The sequence below is a fragment of the Strix aluco genome, chromosome 9 (genome assembly GCF_031877795.1).
Source record: "Strix aluco isolate bStrAlu1 chromosome 9, bStrAlu1.hap1, whole genome shotgun sequence".
Taxonomy (NCBI): domain Eukaryota; kingdom Metazoa; phylum Chordata; class Aves; order Strigiformes; family Strigidae; genus Strix; species Strix aluco.
This window is the reverse complement of record NC_133939.1, coordinates 19,717,008-19,740,685: the sequence shown is the minus strand read 5'-3', so window position 1 is coordinate 19,740,685 and position 23,678 is coordinate 19,717,008. Positions and strand designations below refer to the sequence as shown.

The 23,678-nt window shown below is 52.1% G+C and overlaps 1 protein-coding gene across 2 annotated transcripts; it reads right to left on the bottom strand.

The window, feature by feature from the left end:
- Window positions 1–958: 958 nt before the first annotated feature.
- TFRC (transferrin receptor) lies at window positions 959–16,920 on the bottom strand. Of its 2 annotated transcripts, XM_074834011.1 has the most exons (19): window positions 16,844–16,920; window positions 15,087–15,157; window positions 13,246–13,459; window positions 12,408–12,627; window positions 12,050–12,193; window positions 11,225–11,321; window positions 10,720–10,842; window positions 9,451–9,546; window positions 9,138–9,277; window positions 8,582–8,751; window positions 8,158–8,277; window positions 7,459–7,544; window positions 7,273–7,336; window positions 6,865–6,932; window positions 6,416–6,483; window positions 5,927–6,008; window positions 4,773–4,994; window positions 4,155–4,295; window positions 959–3,862 (listed from the first exon to the last, which is right to left on the bottom strand). In XM_074834011.1, exons 2-19 carry the CDS (start codon window positions 15,117–15,119, stop codon window positions 3,620–3,622), a joined length of 2,331 nt encoding a protein of 776 aa, XP_074690112.1. In that variant the 5' UTR covers window positions 15,120–15,157; window positions 16,844–16,920; the 3' UTR covers window positions 959–3,619. The 2 variants fall into 2 exon arrangements, with proteins under 2 accessions (XP_074690112.1, XP_074690113.1); XM_074834012.1 differs by lacking the exons at window positions 959–3,862; window positions 4,155–4,295 and adding an exon at window positions 4,304–4,510.
- Window positions 16,921–23,678: the final 6,758 nt, after the last annotated feature.

The window sequence follows — 23,678 nt, the reverse complement described above, 5'->3', positions numbered from 1 at the left end:
CCTTGGAGTAGCCCAAATTCTTGCTCCCAGGGTGCGTGGGGAGGGGCTGCGCCCCCCCGCCCAGGGGTGCTGGCTCTGCCCGGCTGCGGCAGAGCCCCGCGCAGGCAGCACCGGCCCGGGCTCGGGGTGCACAGGCACTGCAGGGAGAGGAGCCCCGCCAGGGCCGGGCAGGGAGAGGTGCGGGAAAACAACGTGTTTCCAACACGCAAATCATCCCTCTTGGAAGAGGAGGGACCGGAGCTGTGCCGGGACAGCCCTAAGGAGCCAGCAGGGCTCCTGGAGAAGCTGCCCGCTCGCCCCCGCGGTGCATCTTCTGAGGATAGAGTGGTTGTGAAGCAGGAGGTAAGACTGGCACCAGGGAGGGGGGGGAAGCAGCGGGGAAAAGCTGAGCGTATTTAACATGCGAATCCCCAAACCAGTGCGGTTTCACCTGAGCAGGCCTCCGGGGCTGGGGATGTAGCTCCCGCTCTGCCCCAGCGCTCTGGGGATCCGAGCAGTGACCAAATCCCCACCTGCACCCCAAGACGGGAGAGCTCCGGGACAGGAATGAGGGGCAGGGGACAGCTCTGGCCACCCACAGCCCTGCCTGGCCACGGCCAGAGGGAAGGCTGACATCTCATCCTGCTCCAAACATCCCCCCCAGCACTGCAGGCTCCTTAGGGACAGCAGTGACTGAGAGGCAGCAGGCAGGACAGGGCCCTGAAAGGAGAAGGGGGGCCGATGGGGCTTGCAGACGTTGCTCCCCCACCTCCTTGCCAGTGTCCTCAGGCCGGGTGCCTGCAGTGAGGCAGGACGCGGAACCCAGCAGCACGGTGAGGTTTGACTTGCTCTCGCCCATGGACAAGGTGGTGCTGGAGCTGCCTGTTACCAGCCCCCACAGGCTCCCTCCAGCTGCCCGAGCTCCCCCGCGGCCACAACAGCATGGTGGCTCTGCAAGAACCCATGAGAGGAGTTGAGGTTTTTTTTTCAAAGTTTAAAACTTTATTCAAGCAGACAGCAGGTAATCCAGAAACAAGAGTTTAGCACCCCACACCAGTCAAATGCCAGCACTGAGCAAGGCACCCCAACATCCCAAGAGTCACGCTTGTGCTGCCTAGCCAGGAGACAGGCTTTGTCTTTCTCTGCTGACTATAAAACGCATGATTAAGTGACATCAAGATGCATGCAAACACTACAGTGAGGACTCCCAGACAGCAGCTCTTAAATGCCATCCAGGGAAGTGTCACTAGGAAACTAACACAGCCAGGGGCTGCACACATGCCTCAGGCAGCGGGGTAGTTAAGGAAGAGCAGGGAGTTGCACAAACCTAGGCATCAGGCTTCTAGAGACAGCTGAAAAGCACTGAGTTCAGTAACTAGGCTGGGGGCTTGTCCTTGCCCAGGTCTCTGCTCCAGCTGAACAAGGTTCTTTCCCTCAGGAACTACCGCTGGGGCTCAGGTCACTTGCCTGGGTTAAACACCAGATCAAACTGTTTGCAGAGTACAGGGCCAGCTGCTGCCTGGGCACACACAGCAGTGTTCAGCTTCCAGGCAGGGAGCAGAGGGGCACCAGAAAGGTGCCACTGACTTCACCCCCCTCACATGACACCCAGGAGGCAAGACTGAAGTTCCCAGGGAGCCCTGGGGAGCAGCTTGCCATGCCCACACACCAGCCCCCACCAGTGCCAAAGCAGGCCAGCCTCTTTAGTAGCATGCACACCCACCTAGAGCGGGCAGCAGAGCCCTCCAGAGAGCTGTCAGCCCCAGCCCTACATTCGCCTTTTAATTCCCCAAGACTTTGTAACTAATTTGAAGGAAGTTTACTAAATCACAGAGCACGCAGCCTAACTAGCCTAGTTTCCACTAAACATTCAATCACCAGTCCTGTGACTGGAGGCAGGAAGCCACTTCAAGACAGCACAGCTATTTGAAAGAGTTCAGCCCATGGAGAAGGTAGAGTCTAAGGAAGCACATAACAGACCGAAATTTGTATCTGCATCACCACAGGAGAGTGGAAAAATAGGACTGCAGGAAATTGATCCATGTTAGATACTAACCATCAAGCTTCGCAGATGACATTGCATGATAAGCATAGAACAATTATGGGAAACACTGTCCCCGATAATTACGTACACCCATAGTGCAACATATGGAGGTCACTGCCTCCGATATAACACCGTGGTAGGCAAAAACTACCTTGTTCTTTACACATTATGGAAGACACTGCCCCCGATAATGTCAGTTAGGTTTCATGATACATAAAGTACTGGAAATTTGCAGGAAGCTGCCATTTTAAAATTGTGCCAATGCCTAATCTGAGGTACAAGAAGTTCGTGTGTGTTGGCACAGGTGGAGCTAGGCCTACACAGCGAGCCCCTCGGCAGGGGCCAGGAAGGAAGCTGTGCTCCCCACTCCCCACGGAGCACACGGCGCCCGAAAGGAAAGCAATGAGGGAGTCCGAAGCCCAGAGGGGCACGGGCACTGCAGAGAAGCCAAATTTCTAGCATTTGAGTTCCCACCCAGCAGCATTTCAGGGATCACTTTGGAGCACAACCTGGAGACTTGCTACCAGGTTTACACTTCCAAGTTTCTGCCAAAGGGGTGTTTTTGCCACAGAAAGCTTAATTGCTAGTTTTCAAAAACTTTTTTTTTTTTTTTTGAGGGGCCTGTTTAGATTATTTTAAATGCAAAGTTCCAGTACCATGTTTGATTGTAATAGCAGATGCTGCTTTATTCAAAAACGACAGTATAACTGTCATAATTATGGAAGGCACTGCTTCCGATAATTATCTTCTATAAAAAAACCACACCATTTATAGTGAACGCTGTCACTGATAAATAAATACATAAAATAAATATCTCAGTGCCAAACAAGAGCCATCCTGCAAAATGGCATCAGTCAAACAGGGTTTGGCCAGCAAGAGACTCGATTTCACAAAAGGCCCCAGAGTAGCAAGGTCTGAAATGCCAGTCTAGAGCCATTTCTCAATGCCGCAAGACTCGCTGAGCTGCCAGCTAAGGATATAAAGGGGGCATTAGATAATCTTTGGGTCATTTTCCCAGGGTATTGAGACCTGCCTCAGCAGAAGCAAGCCTCCAAGGTGTCGTTGGGACCTTGCTGTTGAGTAAAGGCAGGCTGGGCACTTCAGAGCTTGCTGATAATCCAGCACTTGCGGGCTATTACTAGGTTGTTTTACTTTTGAACTACAGGTTGGTCTCTGCAGCTCCCTGCCAGGGAAGGGATCCCTATTACAAGCATTAAGAGGAATCCATTCCCTGTTTTGTCAGTAGGTTTAGGGGGCCAACAATTAAAACCCTAAATAGATGAGGTACCTCCCCACTCAAGGTACCGGTTCAGGAGTCACCTGAGCTGTTAGTTCTCAAGTACGCTGGAGAGCAAGCCCCACAGGCAGCTGTGGGCAACTGGTTTGGACTGTGGTCAGATGGGAGCCTGGTCAGAGATTTCACGGTAATCTTAGTACCTGCTTCAAAACTGCCTCCTGTGAATTTGTCAAGGTGAGATTTAAATTTTATGCTCAACTTTGGTCAAAAAAGATTTGTTGCCAGAAAATCTACAGAAAAATGCCATATTAGGGAGTGGGTTTCCCTAATTCTGTACCTTAACCACGTGTTTGCCACATCTAGAATTCATTGTCTGTATTCCAGATATCACCCACTAAGGCACTGGCAGCCCCTTTAATGGTCCAGGTCGCCAGGGCCAGCTGCTCTTTCAGCATGTTCACGTCCACGCTGTCCCTGCTGGTTCTCAGCAGCTGCAGGTTCTCCAGCAGGCTCTGCAGGGTGTGGGAGCCTTTGCCGAAGAAGATGTGGCGGAAGGGAGCATCTTTTGGCGAGATGTACGGGGAGAGGAAGTCATATTCCACCTAGAGTAGAGGTGCAAAGTTAGGGTTATACTGTCAACCTCCCAAGTTTTTCTTTCCTAATCTGCCGCATCACGAGCTCCCAACCTCTGATCCCCAGCCAGCCCTTTCCTGCAACAGCTCTGCAAGGGCCAGACCCTCTCCCAGGAGCAAGCACAGAAGTCAGTCACGTTGACACTAAGCAAGTGGAAGAGATACTGGTCTGCACGGTGCCCACGGCTCCTAAGGAAGAGGCCCATCCCAGCCAGCACACTCTGCCTTCACGAAGAAAGAAAAACCAGTTGGAGATACCCACCTTCATGATCCTGTCATTCAGGGCTCTGCGGATGATCCTGTTTTCCCTGTCACTGTTTGAGATGTCGTTTCTCAGCGAATCTGTAGCTCGCTGGAAGTCACCACGGGCAAAAAACAGCCAGTTCAAGGTCAGCCCCAGCTCCTGTGAGGGAGGAGCTGTTAACAAACCTGATTTTCTTCTTTTGCTGCTCTCTTACCAAGAGAAAGTGCTGGGGGTTTTTGCCAATTTAACCAAGTAGCAGAGCGAGTTCCTGGCAGGCTCTTCTAAGGTCACTGAGCTCAGTGAGGTCTCTCCCCACCCACAGTTTCTTGTAGGCTTTCAGCAGAGGTGCAAATGCGACGCAAAGCTGCGCTGTGCTGTGAATGATAACCAGACAAGAAACCATCCCCAACCATTTCCTCAAGAGCTCATCACAGCCGGATTAGCTAAATCTGTCTGCCACAGCTACTCTGCCTGCACTGCTCTATAACGAACATCAATTCAGGTCACATCTTGCTACACTCTTGTGCTCATAGGAGGAAGATGTCCACCCTGTTGTGTCCAGTGGCAGCAGAGCCTTATTAGCACACGGCCCCATAACAGTCTACAGGAATTCAGTGCACTTGGAGCCTTTCTTACCTTCACATCGCTACAGTAGGGCAAAATCTTCTCCTGGAACGCTAGCAATTCTTCATCATATCTCTCAAAGTCCAGGAAGAGCTCATGATCATGGGTCAGCCTGAGAGCTATTTGTCCAGCAACTTCTGCAGCAGCACGCATAAGAGCATACAACTTGTCAATCTTCTTCAGGTTGTCCAAAGTGTCCTGAGTAGTGCCCAAGAAGGGATATTCCTCATCTTTCTGCAAGAAACAAGGCACTGAAGTTAGCCAAGAGTGCTTCTCCAGCTAGGATTTTTCATCTCCCACTACAGTTTGCTTGCTACTTCCACCACATCCCATCTCCTTATGCTACTAAGTAGCAAGATTTGAGTGGCAAAACTTCTAAGCACAGGGGAAGGGAATGGAGCCTCTGTGTTTCATCCCTCAGTTTCCCAACGATCAGCAGGATGCTCTGCTAGTTAGTTAGACCTGAAGACACATCAACCTTTTCCTCCCCTCAGAGTTCACTGCAGCAGTGCAGGCAGGCAAACCCCAGCAGCTAGTTTGTTATGTGCTGGCAACACCCTCCAACCCTTCTTGGCACAATAACTCAAAGGTTTTTTGTGGAACAAGTCTGACACTAACAAAATCCAAGCATTCATAAGCAGAGGACGCCGTTATCAGAAAGGGTCCCAGCTGCGCACCTGCAGTAACAGAGCAGGCTGCTTGGCTGATGCCATTTTTGCCAGTCCCAAGCTGCAGCAGCAGACCTGAACAGTCCGAGTTAGTACTTGCTCTGGCCAACAGTACTGCTTCCCCAGCGTGCTTTGCTTGCTGACCAGCAGGCTGTAGTACAGTCTTTCACTGAAGCAGCAACAGCTTGATATCTTTTTAGTGCTTTTAGCTTCTGAATCATTGACATCTGAGCCTCCAGAAGAACAAGTGCCCCCTCTCCCAACAAAGTGTTCAGGACTCTGGAACAGAGACTATAGGCCAACCATGCCCCAGACGCAGCCATCACAGCAAGTACTGCCACAGCCACCAGACCAGGAGGCTGCATATCCTCCCCCAGAGGGGCTCTTGCATAGACAGTGAGCTTGGGACAGCACCTCATGCTCTGCCATCCTGGAAAGCAGATATCCTTACAGCACTTTCCCTGGAATAAGCACACCAGGCAGACAGACAATACTTACATTGCAGAAACCAAAGGAAACCACCGGGATTCCTGAGTAGGTCAGGACAGGGAACGCTGCATTATCCAGACCAAGGGGAACACTGCAAAAGACAAGTATTGAGTAGTTACCAACAGGTTTGGACATCCCAGGAGAAAAGCTACAAGCCCTAGAGTGGAAGGTCTGAGCTAACTGGACTACCCTGACTAGACAAGACTGGTTTTGGCAAGGAGTCCTGGCCAAGTGCTGAGGGCTGCTTGGCCATTTCTGGCCACCGGTCTTTGTACAAGGCTGTTCTTGCCCTACAAAAAGGTGTCTGGGCTGCCTACAGGCAGCTTGGGGCAGCACTAAGCACAGCCAGTGTTGTACTGTTCATGCCTGCCTGATCCCATTGCAGCAGGTAGAGCCCGCCCCAGACAGCGGTGTGACCCTAGCATAAAGAGCAGAAGCCATTTAGTTTGTTCCTTTATGGAGATTTGCTTTCCCAAAGAGCAGGATGACAGTACTTACACTGTTTTTACCCAGTCAGAGCCAACTCTCTCATACAGGCTTCTCGAATCCTCCACTGGGTCCTTCACCTGCACAGAGATGACAGTTACTGCACTTGTTCTGACCTCTGCTTGGCCTCCCAGGTCCATCCTGGAGCTCACGCTGCTGTGCAGATGCCAGGCGTGCTCCCCTGCCCTTTCTCCACACAGGCATGGTTCATGCAGAACAGGCATTCACCTCCCACTGAACTGTGGCATTTGCTGATTTTAGATCCTGCATGCATGAACTGCAATTCCCAGAGCACAGCTGACTTCAGACAGGGCCCTCCAGAGTATCTCAGCCCTTTCTCCTAAATGGGGCTTTCTCCTCAGAACCTGCCAGCTGGGGAAGTGACCCATCATAGCTCCGCCCGCTTTCAGTTCCTCCCTTAAAACCTGTCACCTTGAAGGGTCTTGGTCTGATCAACTCACCCCCTTCAAAGTTCTCTCCAGCAACGTGTACAGCAATGGGCTAGCAGAAATCTTCATGTGGTTGACGCCTGCAAAAAAGAAAGGACGTTTGACATGCTGGCACAATTAACCACTACTGCTAGAGCTGCTTAGCCCTGTGACTGAGCAACAACTGATCTACAGCTTGTTGCCAAAGGATCTTCATGGACACAGGACAGTCTACTGGGACCCAGAAGAGCTGTCTCCTTCTGGCTCAGGCTGCTGCAACCTCACAGCTTCAATGACAACAGGAGAATAAATGGAGTCATGTCAGTCTTCAGCCAAACACGCAGCATCAGCCTCTGACACAACCCCCGCTCCTGGAGGTTAAGGGATGTCTGTCAAGATATTCTGGTCCCACTCAAGTTTCAAGAAAGAGTAGCAGGTTACCTAGGACTGCGGCATCCAAGTTAATGTAAGTGAAGGCTCTGGCATGTAGTGTGGCAGAGTACCCCTAGAACAAAACAAATATTTTAAGATGAGCAGTAGCAGTACAACACCAGGATGTTTAAACCACAAGAACAGGAAATCACAACTGCGCAGCCATCACGCAGAAGTCTATGAAAGAAAGAGTACCTCCAGCCATTCAGTAGCTCCCACAGCTCCGTACTCTCCTGCACTCCAGCTAGCAAAGATGATGCTGCGCCTTGGTTTGTAGCCATCTGCAAAGAGAGAGACACTGCGATGTCTGCCCTTCCCCCATGGAGATGCAGATTAGCACAGAGTGCCTGGCTTGATGAATTGCCTGCTCCTCAGACAGAGCTGAAACATTCTGGCTGCTGCAGACAAATGTGCACATTAGTGGCTGCACGCACCTCCCCCCCCATGCTGCAGAACTGTGCAGGAAAACCACGCTGTTTGCATTTCCCCCCTTTTTTGTTTAGCTGCCCAAGCCCAAAATTAACCCTGGAGACATGAGCACTTGCATTAATTGCCACCATGCAGCCCCCACCGCTTCAGCTGGTCAGCCACTTCAGTGTTTTCCCACCTCCAGCCCTGGCTGTCCAACAGACAGCTCAAGTTAGAGGTCTGCACTGTGCGTTATCCAAGGACATTCTTGCACTCAAGCCATGCCAGATACAAGCAGGCAGTCCCTTGGAAGCCAGGGCTCACTGCAGACAAATTGTCTATGGTGGACAAATAATCAGGAAACTCTGTCAGTTTCCCTACACCTTCCCACAGGATTATTTTGCAACTGGGCTCTCCAACGTTAACACACACAGAACTAAACCTGCATCACCTCCCACTCCCATGATTTTGTACACAAATATTTACCTTTTTTCACCATGTCTGAGATCACACGGGCAAGTTCCAACAAGATGGCAGTTCCAACGCCAGCCTTGGCCGCTCCGGGGCCCCAGGAGTCTCTCTGGGCTCCGATCACAACATACCGATCTATAAAGGAGACATCAAGATCTGAGCTGCAAGCTTCAGGTTGCAAACACCATTTAACAAAACAGCTTTGAGCTTCTGTACTAGGAACAGAGTATGGTGTCTGACCCCTGAATCTGGCACACTGCTTGCTTTCATTTAGCCTTTCCCTAGCAGCACGGTTCAGCTTTTTCCTTGACACTTAGGGGAGGGTCTTGGTTCTGCCGAGGAAGCAGTTGTCTCTGCCTGGGAGCAGCTGACATGTTCTGATGATCCCAGAAGAGGAAGGGTTTCCCTCAAGACTGATCCACAAGGCAGTTGCTGTTACCTGGTTCTTCAAATCCCTTGATAGCACCAAAGATGTTCAGAATCTTCCTATCCACCATAACATTGTTCACACTCAGTTTCACTGTGAAGTTGCTCGTGCTGCTCGGCATCACCTTACATCCCAGGATCCCACTTTTCCAATCCAGAGGGCATCTCTCTCCATCCATTTTACTGAGGGGAACAAAAAAAAAAAAAAAAAAAGAAGATATCCTTTGAACTCATTATCCAGCTCTGACCTCATTTATCTATCCTGTGAAAAAAGCAACCCTGCAACTGCAGGTGCAGCCTTCTTGAGGGCCTGCTCAGGAAATAGCTCGCAGACCTGTACCACTAATTAGGCAGGGAGAGGTAGGATGCAGAGGCCAAGAGGAATCCAACACTAGATAAAGTTCAGTCTAAGACATAAGACATGCACGCAAGTGTCTCCAGGCAGTTCCGGTAAGTGCTCCCTGCCATACACAGCAAAGACCAGCAGAGTGCTCCCTGGCCTCGCAGCACCTCAACACCCTGCAAGAGGGCCACAGCAGCATAGCCTGCAAGCCAGGAGAAAGCATTACCTGAACAGCTTGACTAGTGCTTGGCTAGAGATAGTCTGAACAGCAATGCGAGGTAGTCCAGAAGATTCCACTGGTGGGAACTGGGTGTGGTTGAAAGAAGGGAAGCCTGGGGTGAAAGGGTCTCCGGTTCCAAGGTGGGCCTGTGAAAAGTAAGAGGAGTCTTCAAGTCTCAGAGGAGCCCAACAGTTTTCATCTACACAAGGGCATGAAGCACTGCTGAGCCAGAGGTCTGCAGAAGGACTGCTGCAGTCTGCAGTCCACTGTGAGAAAGGTTCACAAGAACAACAAACAGTGGAGCCAGGTGCATACTCACATGTCCAAAGGGGACAAGCCCCTCTGTGTTCCAGTAATCGTAGGGGTCCAGGTACATCAGGGCACCAACTGCTCCTACCTCTTTGGCATTTGCAACCTGAAGCAAAGAGGAACATCAACTGCACATTCTCATGGCAAACAAGGGGAGTTAAGGCAAGTACATGGAGTAATAGGTGTGAAGGGTTGTGTCCAACTCCACAACAGATTTTAACAGCTACCTGACACTGATAGATACACAAGGAAGCTGAATACTAGCATCTCGGTCCTACTCCAGGCAGTGTGTCTAACACGGCACGGTTAGTGTCTCACCCTGTGATTCCTTCAGCTCATACCTGCTCCTCAGAGCGGCTTAGAAGAAAGATGTTACTTAATTCTGATTATGCTCCATCTGTTTTCCCAAGATTAGGTTAGTCTCAAGACAAGATAAGCAGCCACTGGAGGCTCATCTTCCCATGGAAGATGGAGGCAGAGTGGCCTAGTCAGATCCCTGTTTAATACACCTACAACTCAGCTGCCTCTGATATACCACCAGTACAAACACTCTTGCAAGGCTAGACACCAGTCTGAAAGGTGGGAAGGTGACTGGCTGGAGAAGCAGTGAGCACTCCTTGCAGAAGCACTTTTCAGCTCTGCCTCCCTAGAAGCACCCATTTGAAGGGCAGCTCTGGGTCAGGCCTAGAACAGGCTTGTGTACAGAAGGACGTGGATCCTTTTGGCTGCTTGGCTATTCGGTTCTACTCGCTACAGAGGGAACATTACAGCAAGATGCAAGGCAGCTGGCTGGGTCTGCAGTGCCAGAACCTTCACTTGGTCCAAGTGAACAGTCAGCAAGGGCCCAAGTGAGACACCGCAGCCAAGCTTTGAAAGTACCTGGCTGCAGCAGCGAGAGGTGCCCTGGAGGCAAGGCTGTTCTGCTTCTAGCAGCCCTATTGCTGCATCTAACAACAGCAGCCAGCTCTGCACCCTGTAGCCCCAAGGCTGCTTCCCTCTGCCTCCCAACTCCATCACTCCAGATGCTTGGCTGTCCCAGCAAGACTGCAGGAGGCCAAGAAGAATGCCACCATGAATGGCAAACAGCTCTGTTCAGTCTTGGTGTCTAGACCTGCACATGGAGGCTTAGTGCAAACAAGCAAGACCAGACCTGCAGGGACAAGCCTATATACATGAATTCTAGAGACTTGAATGAAGACGCACCTCTCTGCCTCAAAGACGAGGAAGCATAGCTTTCTGCTGCCCAGTTTGCCCAAGCGTTGGGACACAGACTGCCTACCTTCTCAGCAAGGGGTATTTTTCCAGCTTTGAAGATGATTATAGTTTCATTCAGTGAAATATCCAGATTCTTTATCTTCTGAAAATCAGCTTTCAGTCCATAATTCATATGGACTGGTTTGCCCTGGAACAGAAACACTGGTTATAAATGCAGCAGTCCTATGTCAGTAAGATACTTTAAACAGCCTACAGAGCCACAGTAACAATGACTCCCATTAAAAGCAGGGAGTTCAAGCTCAGCAATGTAAACGGTGATCACATGCAACATGCCTGTTAGAGCAGCACTTCTGTTAAGGTTCCTATCTGGATACCAGCAGAGAAGTTTAAACAGTTACTTTTGCATCTTGCTGAAGTAATAAAACTATGTGGGCCCACTCCTCTCCCGACTCTCCCCATCACCAACCCCAGCTCTCTAACTGGGGAGGGCTTTATACACTCCGTATCTTGGATATATGCCATCTGTAAGTGTGCAAGCACATTTCCAGAATCTTCTTGGAGTCACTCACAGAAACTGAGCCACTCTTGCTGTATGCCACATATGCACTGGGACGCTCCAGCTCCTCCTCTTTACCATCTTTCAAAATAGACACGGTGTTGTCACTACTGTTGAATGTAAAAAGACAGCGTTATGTTCTTTCATACATAAACTCCGTATTTAACTAGCTCCTATATTTCAGTTTGTGTCCAAGCAATTCTGACCAAGTCAATGCAGAGCCTGAAATAGGCAGACTTGTCCCAGTACTTCTGTGCAAGAATCTCTGGGGTTGTTCAGAGACATTAATGGAGGCTAATTTCTAAAACAAGTAGCAGAAAGAATCTCTGCTTCCAAGGCTCTTAGTCCCCTCTTAAGAGGAGCTAAGCAAATTCATTTCCCCCTCAATATGAAGGGGCAAGTAAGATATGAGGGTACGAGCTGTCAGCCAACACAATGCCTGTTGACAGCCTCCTGAGCTACTACAGGAGCCACTGCCAGGTCTGCAACACCTGTCTGGGTGACAAGACAGAGTTGCCTGTGCTAGCAGCTTTAGACACAGGGAATCTGCCCTTCAGCTGAGTTTTCACTCTATTTTGTTTTCTCTCCACTTCCTAAACATGCTTTGAGGAAACAGCTGCCCCAGGAAAAATCCACAGGGCTGCTACCAGACCCTCTGGATTTAGAAAGCCTTAGAAGAGACAGGAGCAGCTTATTGCTTGGCTAGATTGAGGCCTTCTTTGGAGAGGGGTAACTGGCTCACAGTTTCAGCACTGCTTTCAGCAGAAATCACATGCTTGCTCAAGACTACCTATGTCCATGCTGTAAGGAAGAGATCTGCATCTCTTCATTAACATACCTGCCTTTGACCTGCAGCTTAATGTAGTGCTCGTCATTCCACACTTCATCCAAGGAGAAGCTCTCAAACTGTTCATGGATGTAGATGGCAAGGCTCTCATCTTCACTCTGGCCAGCTTCAAAAGAGTACTTACTTGCTCTGTGCCTGTAAGTAACAGATGTATAGCTTAGGCTACAGCACCAGCTTGCACTACAGTGCTCCAGCCTGCAAACCCAAGTTGGATGGGCTCTTTAAGCCCATGTTTAACCACAGGCCACCCCAAAACATCTTTAAGGTCCTTGTTCTCCAAAGAAGCTCAACTGCTGCTCACAGGCTGTGCCTCTCTCATAGCTGTAAATAAGCTTTCTGGAACTGTTACCTCAAGCTGTTTTCAAGATGCGTGGTTGACAGCTTATCTGACAACAGGTTTCTGAGGTCAGGCCAGTAGAAGACAGGTGGTCCAGGAACCTCTTCCTCAGCTTCATTATCATCCACTAAGTAAGATGCGGTAGGAGTCATCTCACACTTGCCACTTCCATCCAGACATCTGCTGTCCTTCTGCATTCGTCCACGATAACTCAAGTAGCCAATCAGAAACCCTATGGGCAGATCAGGTATTCATTTGTGCTGCAGAAAGATGGTTAAACCAGCCTCACACCATACAAGTGCATTCAAAGCAGCTTCAGGGTTAAGATGCATCTCTGCTTTCACACCATTTTTGACAAGGTGGCATACCCAAGGACAGACAGGAATATGCTGCCTGACATTCTGCCTGAGCTGGCATGTTTTAAGGTATGCTGTAAATCTGATCTTGTGCTTGGCAGAGTCCCTCCAGCACCACTTGGGAAGAAAAATACTTACTTTAGGTCAGTGGCAGTGTTAAAATTCTTAAGAGAAGAGCACCAGAGGCTTTATTGATATGTTGACCCACATCTCTAGAGAAATGTTAAGAGCTAATTGAGGGAAAACCAGTACACTTGCCACATGGACCAGTTTGCCCTTTAGCTAAGTCACAGTTTCACTGTCAAACTTCACACTTCTTTGTGCCAATTCTGCACCATAAGTCTGAGCTAGACAGAGTCAGTGACAAGAGGCTGCAGCCTGGATCCAGGCTCTTTAACTATGTCCTGAAACAATACAGATTCAAATGCAGCACAGCCTTAGATGTGCTCAATACAAGAGTCCACTTCACGCAGTTGCTTCCCACCCTTCCTTACCAATCAAAAGGAGGAGGACAGCTGTGATGATTAGGAAGCAGCGATTCCTGTCAATCCTCCATGGAGGAGGCATGCTGGCGTGCAGGTGCTCTGGTCTCCCTGTTTCCCCTCCTTCCTCATCATCAGCAGACAGATTCATTTCCACGTGGCTGTTGTCTCCATCCATTTGCCGGGCAATGCTAAAGCGCGTGTATGACTTCGGCTCACCACCAAACTGTATTGAAAGACAGTCACACGATGGAAGAGTTTGCTACACCAGCCTACAGTCCTTGCAGCCAGCTGCACTCCAAACCAAATACAGTTTGTTTATCTCAAACTGCTCCAGCGCAGCCTGCACATTTGGCTGTCAATAAGTCAGGCTGGCTGCCTTGAAGAGACAGACCCTCTCAGGGTCTCCAGAGTTTATTTAACGTCTGCTTGCCCTGCACAAGTTCAGAGCCACACTGGTCAGTCTAGCTTGGAGTCTGATACAGATATGACACAGCCAATGGTATCGACATTTCCCACGTCGCCCCACAGCAAAGGCTGACTGAAGCAGAAACTCCTGGTCTTAATCAGGAGCGCGCTGATCTGACCTGAACACGTGCAACTCACACAGAAGGGAACTTTGATCAGGACAGAGGAAAGGGAAGGCAACCCCTCCATGGTTATGCCTTTGAGCCACATCCACCCTCTCAGTCCACCAGAGACTGGAACTGTTCCACAGGCGTTTATCAGTGCCCAAGCAGAGCTGCTTCCAGTCCAGAGCCCACTTTTCTAAACAGCTGCAACGCACAATCCAACCGCCCACAGAACAGCCGCCCGTGCATAAGGCAGTCGCTCAGATTAACAGATAGTTAAACTCAATTCCAGGCATAGCCAGGCACTGAGCAGAACCACTCAGCTTCCATTAGAGCCGCTGAACTTGCCTGCAGCCACGACTGTGCTGGGGACAAGCAGGACACTGGCTAAAAGGTCAGAGGAATAGTTTTGGGAGCAACAGTTCTGAGGACCCTCTCCACTGTACTGGAGAAGCAACTGGTAGCAAGCACCTGAGCCCTGTTACAATCTCAGCAGCTCATCAACAGTTCTCAGCTCACTCTCAAACTACAAGTCAGCGGCTGGAGGTGAAGAGATCAGATCTTGGTTGGTCAAAACAAAACCAATGTCATTTCAGACCTGCAGTTCCATTCTGGCCCACACTACCCACAATGAAGTGGCTGGCTGCTCACATTTCAGAAAGGGCAACACGGCAGTCTGTCCTAGCAGTCTCCCTGCTCAGCTGCTTGGCTTCCCTCACACCTTTCAGAGGACGTGCCTTAACGCCATACTTGTTCAGAGACCAAACCATCACATTCGCAGCCCTAGCCTAGAGTCATTTCGCAGTCCAAGCTCTCCAGGACCGGTGGGCTTGGCTGAGCAAGCTCAGAGCTACCTCCTGCACATTTGTTTCAAAGCACAGATTGCATTCAAAGGCTGGACTTGTAGTTCAATTCCCACCTACAAAGTAACACAACAGAATGCATGTTGATTGTCCTGATAGTCATTTAATCAGCTTCCTCAGCAGCACTTCCTCCTGGAACACTGTTTGAGACTGGTTCCCCCCTCCTATCAGCTTCCTGAGAGACACAAGACATTGTAGCAGTTAACCATTACTTCATCAGCACGGAACCACTTAAGCCACCTCCTTACCATGGCCAGCTAGCTACAGTGATGTTTGGCTCACAACCCACACAGTAGCACCTAACACCACTTTGGATTCACCACTTTCTCCGATACCAACATGGAGGTTTGTTGAACCTTTCTTCTGCAGTATCTGCAGCCCACCAAGAGACAAATGGCACAGGGGGACTGTGTCTTACCAAGTTAGAGATTGCCACTCTGGCATGGTCCATTGCCTTCAGGAGGAGTGCCCACCAGCTTGACCAAAGCCCTAGAAGTTCAGAACAAAACAAGTCAAGTCAGGCTGTTCCCCTGCCACTACATAAGACGTCCAAGGTCAGTCACTGCCACTAGTGCAACACTTGCCCATGGATTTTATGTGCGTGCTTCTACGTAAGTCACAATGTTGGTGAACCTACATCAGCCTTGAATGCAACCTAGAAATTCACATACTCCCACTGCAGGTATAAGTTCTCATGAACAAAGACTCTTTCTATTAAACTCCAGGGATGGGGGGGGGGGGTTGTATATAAATGAGGAATACAATCTCAAATGGCTAAATTCAGCCAAGAGGCTTATTAACAGTAGGGCCACCTCCATTCAGGGAGTGCTGGCAAGATGCACTTGCTCAACTGTGACAACGGACACCACGTATCTGAGGTTCCTGGGGTCTGTCTCAATGACAGGATGGAGACAGGAGTCTGACTGGTAGCCAGAAGCATCACAATGCCGTAATGCAAAGCAGCACAAGCTCCTTCCAACTGCAAGGTCCCTTCTAGATGGCTATATTCTTTATCACTTTATGACGGCAATTTCAGTTTTGAACAGTCCCCCAGGATAGCCAAGAGCAATTCTCCAAAAGTATTTCAGTAACTTTTATAGCTTCAATTTCTCTAGACAGCAAACTTAATGTAACTGATTTACTTCAGCATTTCTTTCTGAAAAGATGCTTGAAAAAGCTTTGCAAGTTAGTGACTAGACAGCTTGGGTTGTGAGCATGCAACCTGAGTATGCCCTCAAGCAGCTCTGAACTAGTCTTCAGGTGCACGTGGATTAGCTTTTCTCCTGGGAGCTCTGCAATATAAGCAGGTTTTATTTGGAGATCAAAGGCTAATAGCGGCCATCCACTCATTCCACCTTTTGCTTAGAAAGAGCATATGGAGATGAATCGCCGGCAGCTTTGAGAAGCCTTTTCCAAGAGACAATCTGAGGCCCAGGCTCCCACCCGGCAGGCAGGGCACAACAGGGCAGCCGTGCCTATGGAGGGTCTCCTAAAAGGCAGGCCAGCTAACCCAGGGGAAGAGTCAGCGAAGGGCCTGCGGGCATCCCACCAGGCAGGGATGCTCCCCAGGAGCGCAGGGCCCCCCCTCCCCCGAGCCCACCGCCCCGTAGCAGTCACCCCTCACGGCCCAAACCCCTTCCTGAGCCCGGGGGCAGAGCCCGCGCTTCAAGCGCCTCACAGGGAACGGACCTTCCCTCCACCCGCTAAGCGCCCCGGGAGGCGGCCAACAATCCCCTATCCCTTCGATATAAGGTAGAGAGGAGAAAAAAAAAAAAAGAGTAGCCTCCGGCAAGGAGCTGGGCGGCCCCGCTATGGCGGGCAGGGCCCGGCTGCGGGCCCCCAGATAAGCGATCCGGGCGATACGCCGCTCGCCGAGGTCACGTCTCCCCTCCGCCTGGGCCTGCGGCCGCACTCCCGCCCGGGCGGCGCGACCGGCCCCCTCAGCGCGTCCCTCCCCATCCTCAAGGTCAGGGCAGCCATGTGCGTGCGTGCGTGCGTGCGTGCGTGCACGCGCGCGGGCCCCGCCGCCAACCGGGGCTGCAACGGCTGCGGCTGCTGCTATTATTAGTGGTAGTGCTGCAGCAGCGCCGCCGGCCCGGCCCGGGGGGTCCCCGCCCCACCGCGCCCGGCCGCCTGGCCTCAGGGCGGCCGCCGGCCCCGTCCCGCCGCACTCACCTGCCGCGCACGAGAGCCAATGGCCGCCACGCCCGCCGCGCCGCCGGGTACCCCGGCCCGCCAGCCCCGCGCCACGCCCCGCGCGCCGATTGGCTGTCCGCGGGAGGGGCGGGGCCGGGCCGGGACTGCCGCAGGGGCTGATGGGAGCGCGGTGCGCCGGCTGGGCGGCCCCCGCGGCGGGCAGGGGCTGGCAGGAGCCCGCACTCGCTTTAAATCGCCTTTGGGCGCTCCTGGGGCGGCGGAGGAGCCGCTTGTGTTTTATTGGATGGGTGCCGGTTCCAGCTTCCTCCACGGGAAGGGCTGGGAGCGCGGCGGCCACCTTTGCCGTAGGTGCGCCTTCCTAGGCCTTCCCTAGGGAGGAGCTCTGCATGGGACAGGTGTGCTGGCACTGCAGTGCGCGGCGGCCAACAGGAGCAGGTCACAGGTTCGTCATTCCCACCCTCTCAGTATTTCGAGGGAAGAGGGTTGGATAAATATTTTCCTCCCTGAGTGGTGCAAACCAGACGCAGGGTTTGCTCTGGCTTGGGAAGCGCTCAGCAGCTTCAGGCGCCAGCAAGTCATGAGTGCTCAAGGGCTGCCTTTTTAGATCTGAATGAGTGGAGCCATGCAGGGTTCCTTCAGGTGGTGCTACCTGAGATTACTATTTTATCTGCATGATGAGAAGCATGGCAGGCCTTTGTGAGAGCCAGCCCCAGTAGTGCATAAACAAGAAACACGGACAACCCGTGTCAGGCCATGGGCTGCTTGTGGCCTGCAGAGCAGTTTCTGTGGCCACCCAGGATGTGCTGGCAAAAGCATCCATTCGGTGGACACCACGGGATTGCTCCAGCTCTGAATTACCTGGTCCTTGCTCCAGCCCTCTCCCTGGGGCAAGCAGAGTGACCCCACGCTGTGGTGGGAGCTCCCTGGTGTGCAGAGCTTGGTCTCTAAAAGCCAGTGAATGCAGAGCAGTGTGGTTCCCTGTTCTGTTTCAAGAAACTTGAAGAAGTAGAACATGTCGGTCATTTGACAAAACAAAGTTCTAGTACACATCTTTCAGTTCAATTCATAAGGTGAAGCAATGGGCAAGGAGCCAGCTCAGGAGGTTTAAAGTGAAATTGGTAAATAATATACTGGGGGGTATTTAGGGATCTGTAAGCCACCCGTGCCCTTGGCAAGTCAATCTCCAGTTGTCAGCGTGTTGCTGGGTTGAGGCTCCAAACTCAGCTAGGCACGAGCTGTGGCTGTGAGGGAGTTCTCCCTGCCAGGGGCTCTTTCTGCTGCGGCTTCCTGAGGACTGCCAGGGCTGTGATAGTTGCTCTGCTTCCCTTCAGCTGATGGCTAATCTCATAAAGACCCCAGCTGCATGGACCCTGCAGAACATCTTGCCCTCCTCGAGCACCCACAGTGCTGTTGCCAGAATTGCCCTGGCTGTGACACAGCCTCCTCTGCCCTGTCTGTCTGGGCTTCAGCACGAGTGGAGGTCACTGCTTCCAGCCTTGGTCCTTCAGCTCAGGGCATCCCTCAAAGACACCGCAGAACCAGGGAATGCTTCAAGGTTTGGTTGTGCGTGTGTTCTGCAATGCTGTGCTCGTTTGTCCCTTGCTCATTAAAGAAACAAATCAGTAGGTCTGGATTATTGCCTCAAATCCTCTCCCGGGAAAGAAGGACAGGAGCAGAAAGTTTGTAGTTTGGCAGAACACATGATTGCAAAGAGGATTATGTTTTGTGAAAAGCAATACATTCCTGTGCTGATAAAGGGGGGATTAACTAGGACTGAAACTCGATGTGGCTGTTTGGAGACAAGCCTCCTGTAAAGCTGCTCTCAGGCAAGATGTGCCGGTGGACCTGCCAGCTGTTTGCTGGAGAAGTTTTGAGCCAGGCTCCAGTGCCGAGGCTCTCCCTTCTCCAGCTCCGTCCGTCACGGGCTGTGATGATGCCAGCCATGGGGGGGACACCGCCATCCCTTGGTGTATGGCTGCCCCATGGGACACGCTACTGCCGGGGGCCTTGGTGGAAGCTGAAGGTTTGAGAGGGTTCAGAAAGAGATTAGATCAGTCCTGCAGGCTGGATCCTCTGGTCATTTCTCAACGCAATGGTCTGGATGCAGCCTGCTGCTCAGGAAAGTATAACCTGGGGAAAACAGTCCCAGCCCTGCCATGGTTTTTCTGTTCCTCCTGGGCTATCCCCCACCAAACCTTCACCTTCCGGCAGTGCCGGTACTGGTGTGTGCTGCGATCGCTGCTGAGCAGAGCAGCGTTTCCACACCGAGGTCCTGCTGGAGGAGGGACATCTGCAGCAGAGCTCACACTCTGGAGGTTCCCGGGAGTGACGCCAAAATGCAAGTCAGGGAAGGGGCAGTCTGATTTATTTCTCCCCACGGCCTCCGTTCTCTGTGTCTCCCTTCCAGCTAGCAGAGGAGGTGCTGTGTGCCCCGCTGTGCCAGCCCTGACCTGCCCTGACAGATACTTGCTGCAGGTGTTTTCTGTTCCCTCTCACAATGCATTTGACCATGTGTTGAGCTGTTCCCCATTTCTGCACCTGCCAGGAAAAAGAGAAGAAAGCTGACATCTAGAAACTCAAGATATTTTTGCACTGCAGCCAGTGTTGGCAGTGAAATACCTTAAAATGAGAGTTCTTCAAATGCAACGTGATGCCTGAGAGCAGTTAAGTGGCTTTTGCCTTGGTTGCAGGTGGCGACTGGGAGTTGGCTGGCTACTGGCTGTCAGCGGCTAGTGCCACCTCCCCAGCCTGGCACCTGCGTTGTTGGCAAAGCAGCATCCGTACTGCAGGTGATGCTGAGCCCAGGTGCTCAGGCTGCCCAGCTCGGCCAGAAACTTTTGCAAGGAGCAGAAATAACCAAAGCTGGGAAATGGCCAAAGAGGAAGGGGATGTAGGATTGCTGACTGCTGACCTCATCCCAGCAAGATGTATGGTCTCTGTGTGCATGATTTTAGCACGGTTCAGGCTCATAAAAATCAAGAGCTGTCACCATCCACCTGAGATCTCTGGTTCCCAAAGACCGGGAGCTTTTAAACTCAAGCTGGCTGCAGCAGACTGCTGTTCAAGCCCTGCTGCGCCATACCGTAGGTATCTGCAGCTTGCACCAAGCTCCTGCTTGCTTCTGCCTGTTCCGCTCCCTGTCTGGCCCAGCTCCTGCCTGCAGTACAGTGCAGGAACCTCTGTGCTTGTCCTGGCGCCTCACTTCAGCCTGGCTTCCATCAGGGTGTTCCTCCACATTGCAGCTTGGCCCTGATATTTTAGGAGATGTTTGTCCCTGTTTTGTCTGAACTCCTGGGGGGTTTATGAGTCCCCTGGGACTCAGATGATTCCACATCCCTTTGTGCAATATCCCATGATGCGACAGTATCCCTCCTGCAGGATTAATGCTGAAACATGAGACCAAAACGTGGGAAGGAAAATACAGTTTCACTTCAGTTTTGCAGGATGGCTGACCCTCGTGTGACCAGCTGTCCTACCCACATTTTGAGCAGGCAGTTAAAAAGCAGAAGGAAAACAAGAGCCCTGGAGATAAACAGGCTGGAGGGAATGCCCTATGCTTTTTGAGCAGCTTATCAAAAACAACATCGGGAGGTGACGAGCACTTTTATGGCAAGAAACACTGAGACTAACACAGCTCTTCAATCTGGAAGGGATGGAAAAGCCAAGAAGCAAGTGCTGGAACGTGGTGTCAAGTCGGTGGTGCTGCAGCCAAGTGCATGCTGCTGGGCTGAGGCCGAGGGTTGTGGGAGATGTGATGGCACAGGGAGTGGGAGGTAGAGGGCTCCTACAGGCTGTGTGCTCTGTGAAACAGAGGCTGTGAGGCACCCCAGGGTGCAGGGCCAGGGAGACAACAGGCACATGGGGACAAAAGAAAGACTTTGATCTTCTGCCCTGTGCATCAGCTGCATCCTCTGCACCATGGCCACTTGGAGAAGTGGCAGTGCCAGGTCCTACCTTCCTGGGAGCAGAGTTTAGCAATACATTGACCATGCTCCCTGCTCAATTCACGGGCTGCATGGGGGTGCAATCAGCTAATATAGGTCCCAGGAGGGACCTGAGAAATCCAAGTTTTTGCAACCTTGGAATCATGTTGCAATCCCGCTCCACGTTGGGACTGGCAGGCATGGCTCCCAGGACAGCCTGCCCTCTCTGCTTCTGCCTTCCCCAGCCAGCAGTGCAATATCTGAGTTTCACACCACCACGATATTCCCATCCTCTAGAAAACCTTGTGTTTTAGGCCTTTGCTGCTGCATTTCTTGATTGCCCTAACAGAAGGAGGGGTGAGGTAGTTGGATCCAACCCTTGCAGGAAAAGCCACTGTGCTGCCTTGGAAGAGGTCACCCCCATCCTGCTGCTCCCAGCAATCCAGGCGCACACATCCATGCTCGGGAGCTCTGGTTATTCGGCCACAGCCCCAGTACGTGCTGCGGTGCAGCCTGAGGAAGGAGGCACTGGCATCTGGGAGGGGATCTGCTGCCTCTTCTCCTGTAGCAAAGGGACTATGGAGGAGACAAGGGATAGGCCACGCATAGCCAGGAAAAGGCGCTTGAGAGAGTGGAAATGCAGCAGGTAACGCTGAGAGCTGGCCACAGCTCCATCTTCCCTCCAAAATAACACCTGTCTTTGCATCCTTCCAGGGAAAGCACCTGGATCCAGCCTGGCTCTCTGCATTATCCGCAGCTGCCTCAGTGCTCCCACCTGTCAGCCCCAGAAGAGCCAGAAAGCGCCGAGCACCTGGGACAGATGTGGGGCCGAGGGTAGTGTGGTCCCTTGTTCCTCTGAACGGATCTGGGATATCCCGTGGACCTCCTCAGAGACCTCCTCAGAGACCTCTGGGGGGGGTTTGCCTCCCTGCAGTGAGGAGGCTCATCTCCCTCTGCCTCTCCCACCACAGAGACCACACAAGGAGGGAAGTGGCTGTGGTGGTGCTCCTTCATGCCAGGGGTTGGCACGGAGGCCCAGCAGAGAGGCTCAGGCTTGGACACTCTTCCCTAGTGGCATTAAAACAGGCTGGTTCTTCCAGCAGGTCTTCCTTGCTTGCAAAGACTGGGTTTCACTGGGATTTTAACCCCCAAAGTCCTGGGGACCCCTCTGTGCTCCTTGCATGAACTGAGACTGCCTTCAGAGAGGAGAGTGGGCTTTATCCCTGCTTTATCCCTGCTCAGAGGGTGCGGGGAGATGAGGCAATTAAGCAAACAGTATGGCCTTAGCGTGGCTTCCCACCCATCGGTTATGCCTTTTGTCAAGATGCTGGCCCTCCCTAGGTGCAGCCGAGGGGGAGAGCAGCAGCACGAGGACAAATCCTTGGTGTGTGCGGGGCTGATACCATTCCTGCCAACAGACCAAGTGTGCAGGCAGCCCTGTGGCGGGCAGCCGGAGATCTAGCAGGAGCTGTTGTTGACCTGGAGCCTTTAGTGGTGCCGGGTCAGGCCGGCAAAGCTCCTGCTATCTCGGTGGCTGCACTGCGGGACTGTGCTGCTTGTCGTTGCTCTGATAACAACTCTGCCCACCGAGCCTGGCTGCTTCTATCTGGCGGTCAGCGCGGCTGTGGCTGCGGCAGGGGGGCTGCGGGGCTGGGGGCCTGGATGAGTGTACAAACAAGCTCAGGATGTGAGCACAATAGCCAAGGATGGGCCTTTGAAAAGCAGGGGGAGGCAGTGCAGCCGCCCTGGGGCACATCAAAGGTCCATCTTGCTCTGCGCTGCCGAAAATACCCATGTGTTTGATGGCTACCCGTGGACCTGGCCCCGGCATCGCGTCGGCACAAGGGGCAGCGGGTTTGAGCAGTGGGAAGCGGAAAGGGAAAAGACAGCAGCGGGGAGAGGACGGACGCAGGAGCTGAGACACAGCCCCGAGGGTCTCTGCCTCCAGATCATGGGTTTCTTACGAGGTCCCTCCGTCCCACTTTGTTCTGGCCCTCACTGATCTCTATCTGGAGCGCAGCACACAGCACCTTTCAGTCCTCCTTCAGTGCACCTCCAGGCAGGCATTTCAGGTCATTTTTTGCAAAAAGTGCTTTGTGTGGAATTTTGCAAGCACTTTTCTTGAATTAGCAGTTGCCACAGCTGGGGGCTGTTGGGGTTTTTCCCTTCCAGACTTGGTGGTTTGAATCCTAGAAAGCCATCCACAATTTGTGGTGTTTCGCTAGAGAAGCCCACGTAGCCAGAAGGAAAGCAACTGTTACCCAACAGCCTTAGAAAGCCAAGCTCTGAGCGATGCTTGGGTGGAGCCACAAAAGGACATGGTGAGAGGGATCTGCTTTGTATGCTGGACATGTGTCTGTCCTGCAGTACCTGCTGTACCTCTCTAGCAGGATCTGTCCTGCAAGAGTCCATCTCTGCTCACTCCTGTGCTCCCAAATGGGCCTGAGAAGGGTCTGGAAAGCCTGGGAAAGTTTTGCCTCTGATTTTCTCTGCAGTGCATGCACGAGCTGCTGCCTTTGGATAAAGGACAGCCAGAGCCTGCTTGGTGGGAACAACGACCCTGCATGATAAGGGGACATGTTGACTCAGGAGATTAGACCTGTCCACTGCTTTGTGTTTTTATAAAGTGCATTTATTGGCGAAAAAGCAGCCCAAAGGACAAAGGAGAAAAACAACATAAAGAAGCAGCCAGCACGCTGCACAGCATTGCAGGCTCTGCAGTGAAAAAGTGTCCCCAGGAGGGCTGGATGGTGGTTCTGCTCTTGGGAAGCGGCTGTACCCTGCAGGTGCTGGCCCCAGGTGTCTGGGAGCAGCAGGCTAAGGCAGTGCCTCCTCTGTGGGTTTTTGATTGCAGGGCTCTCCTGGCCTGGGTGGCTTTTCTGCTTTTGAAGCCATTGTCAGTGTAATTAAACACTCCCTGGCAGGTGATG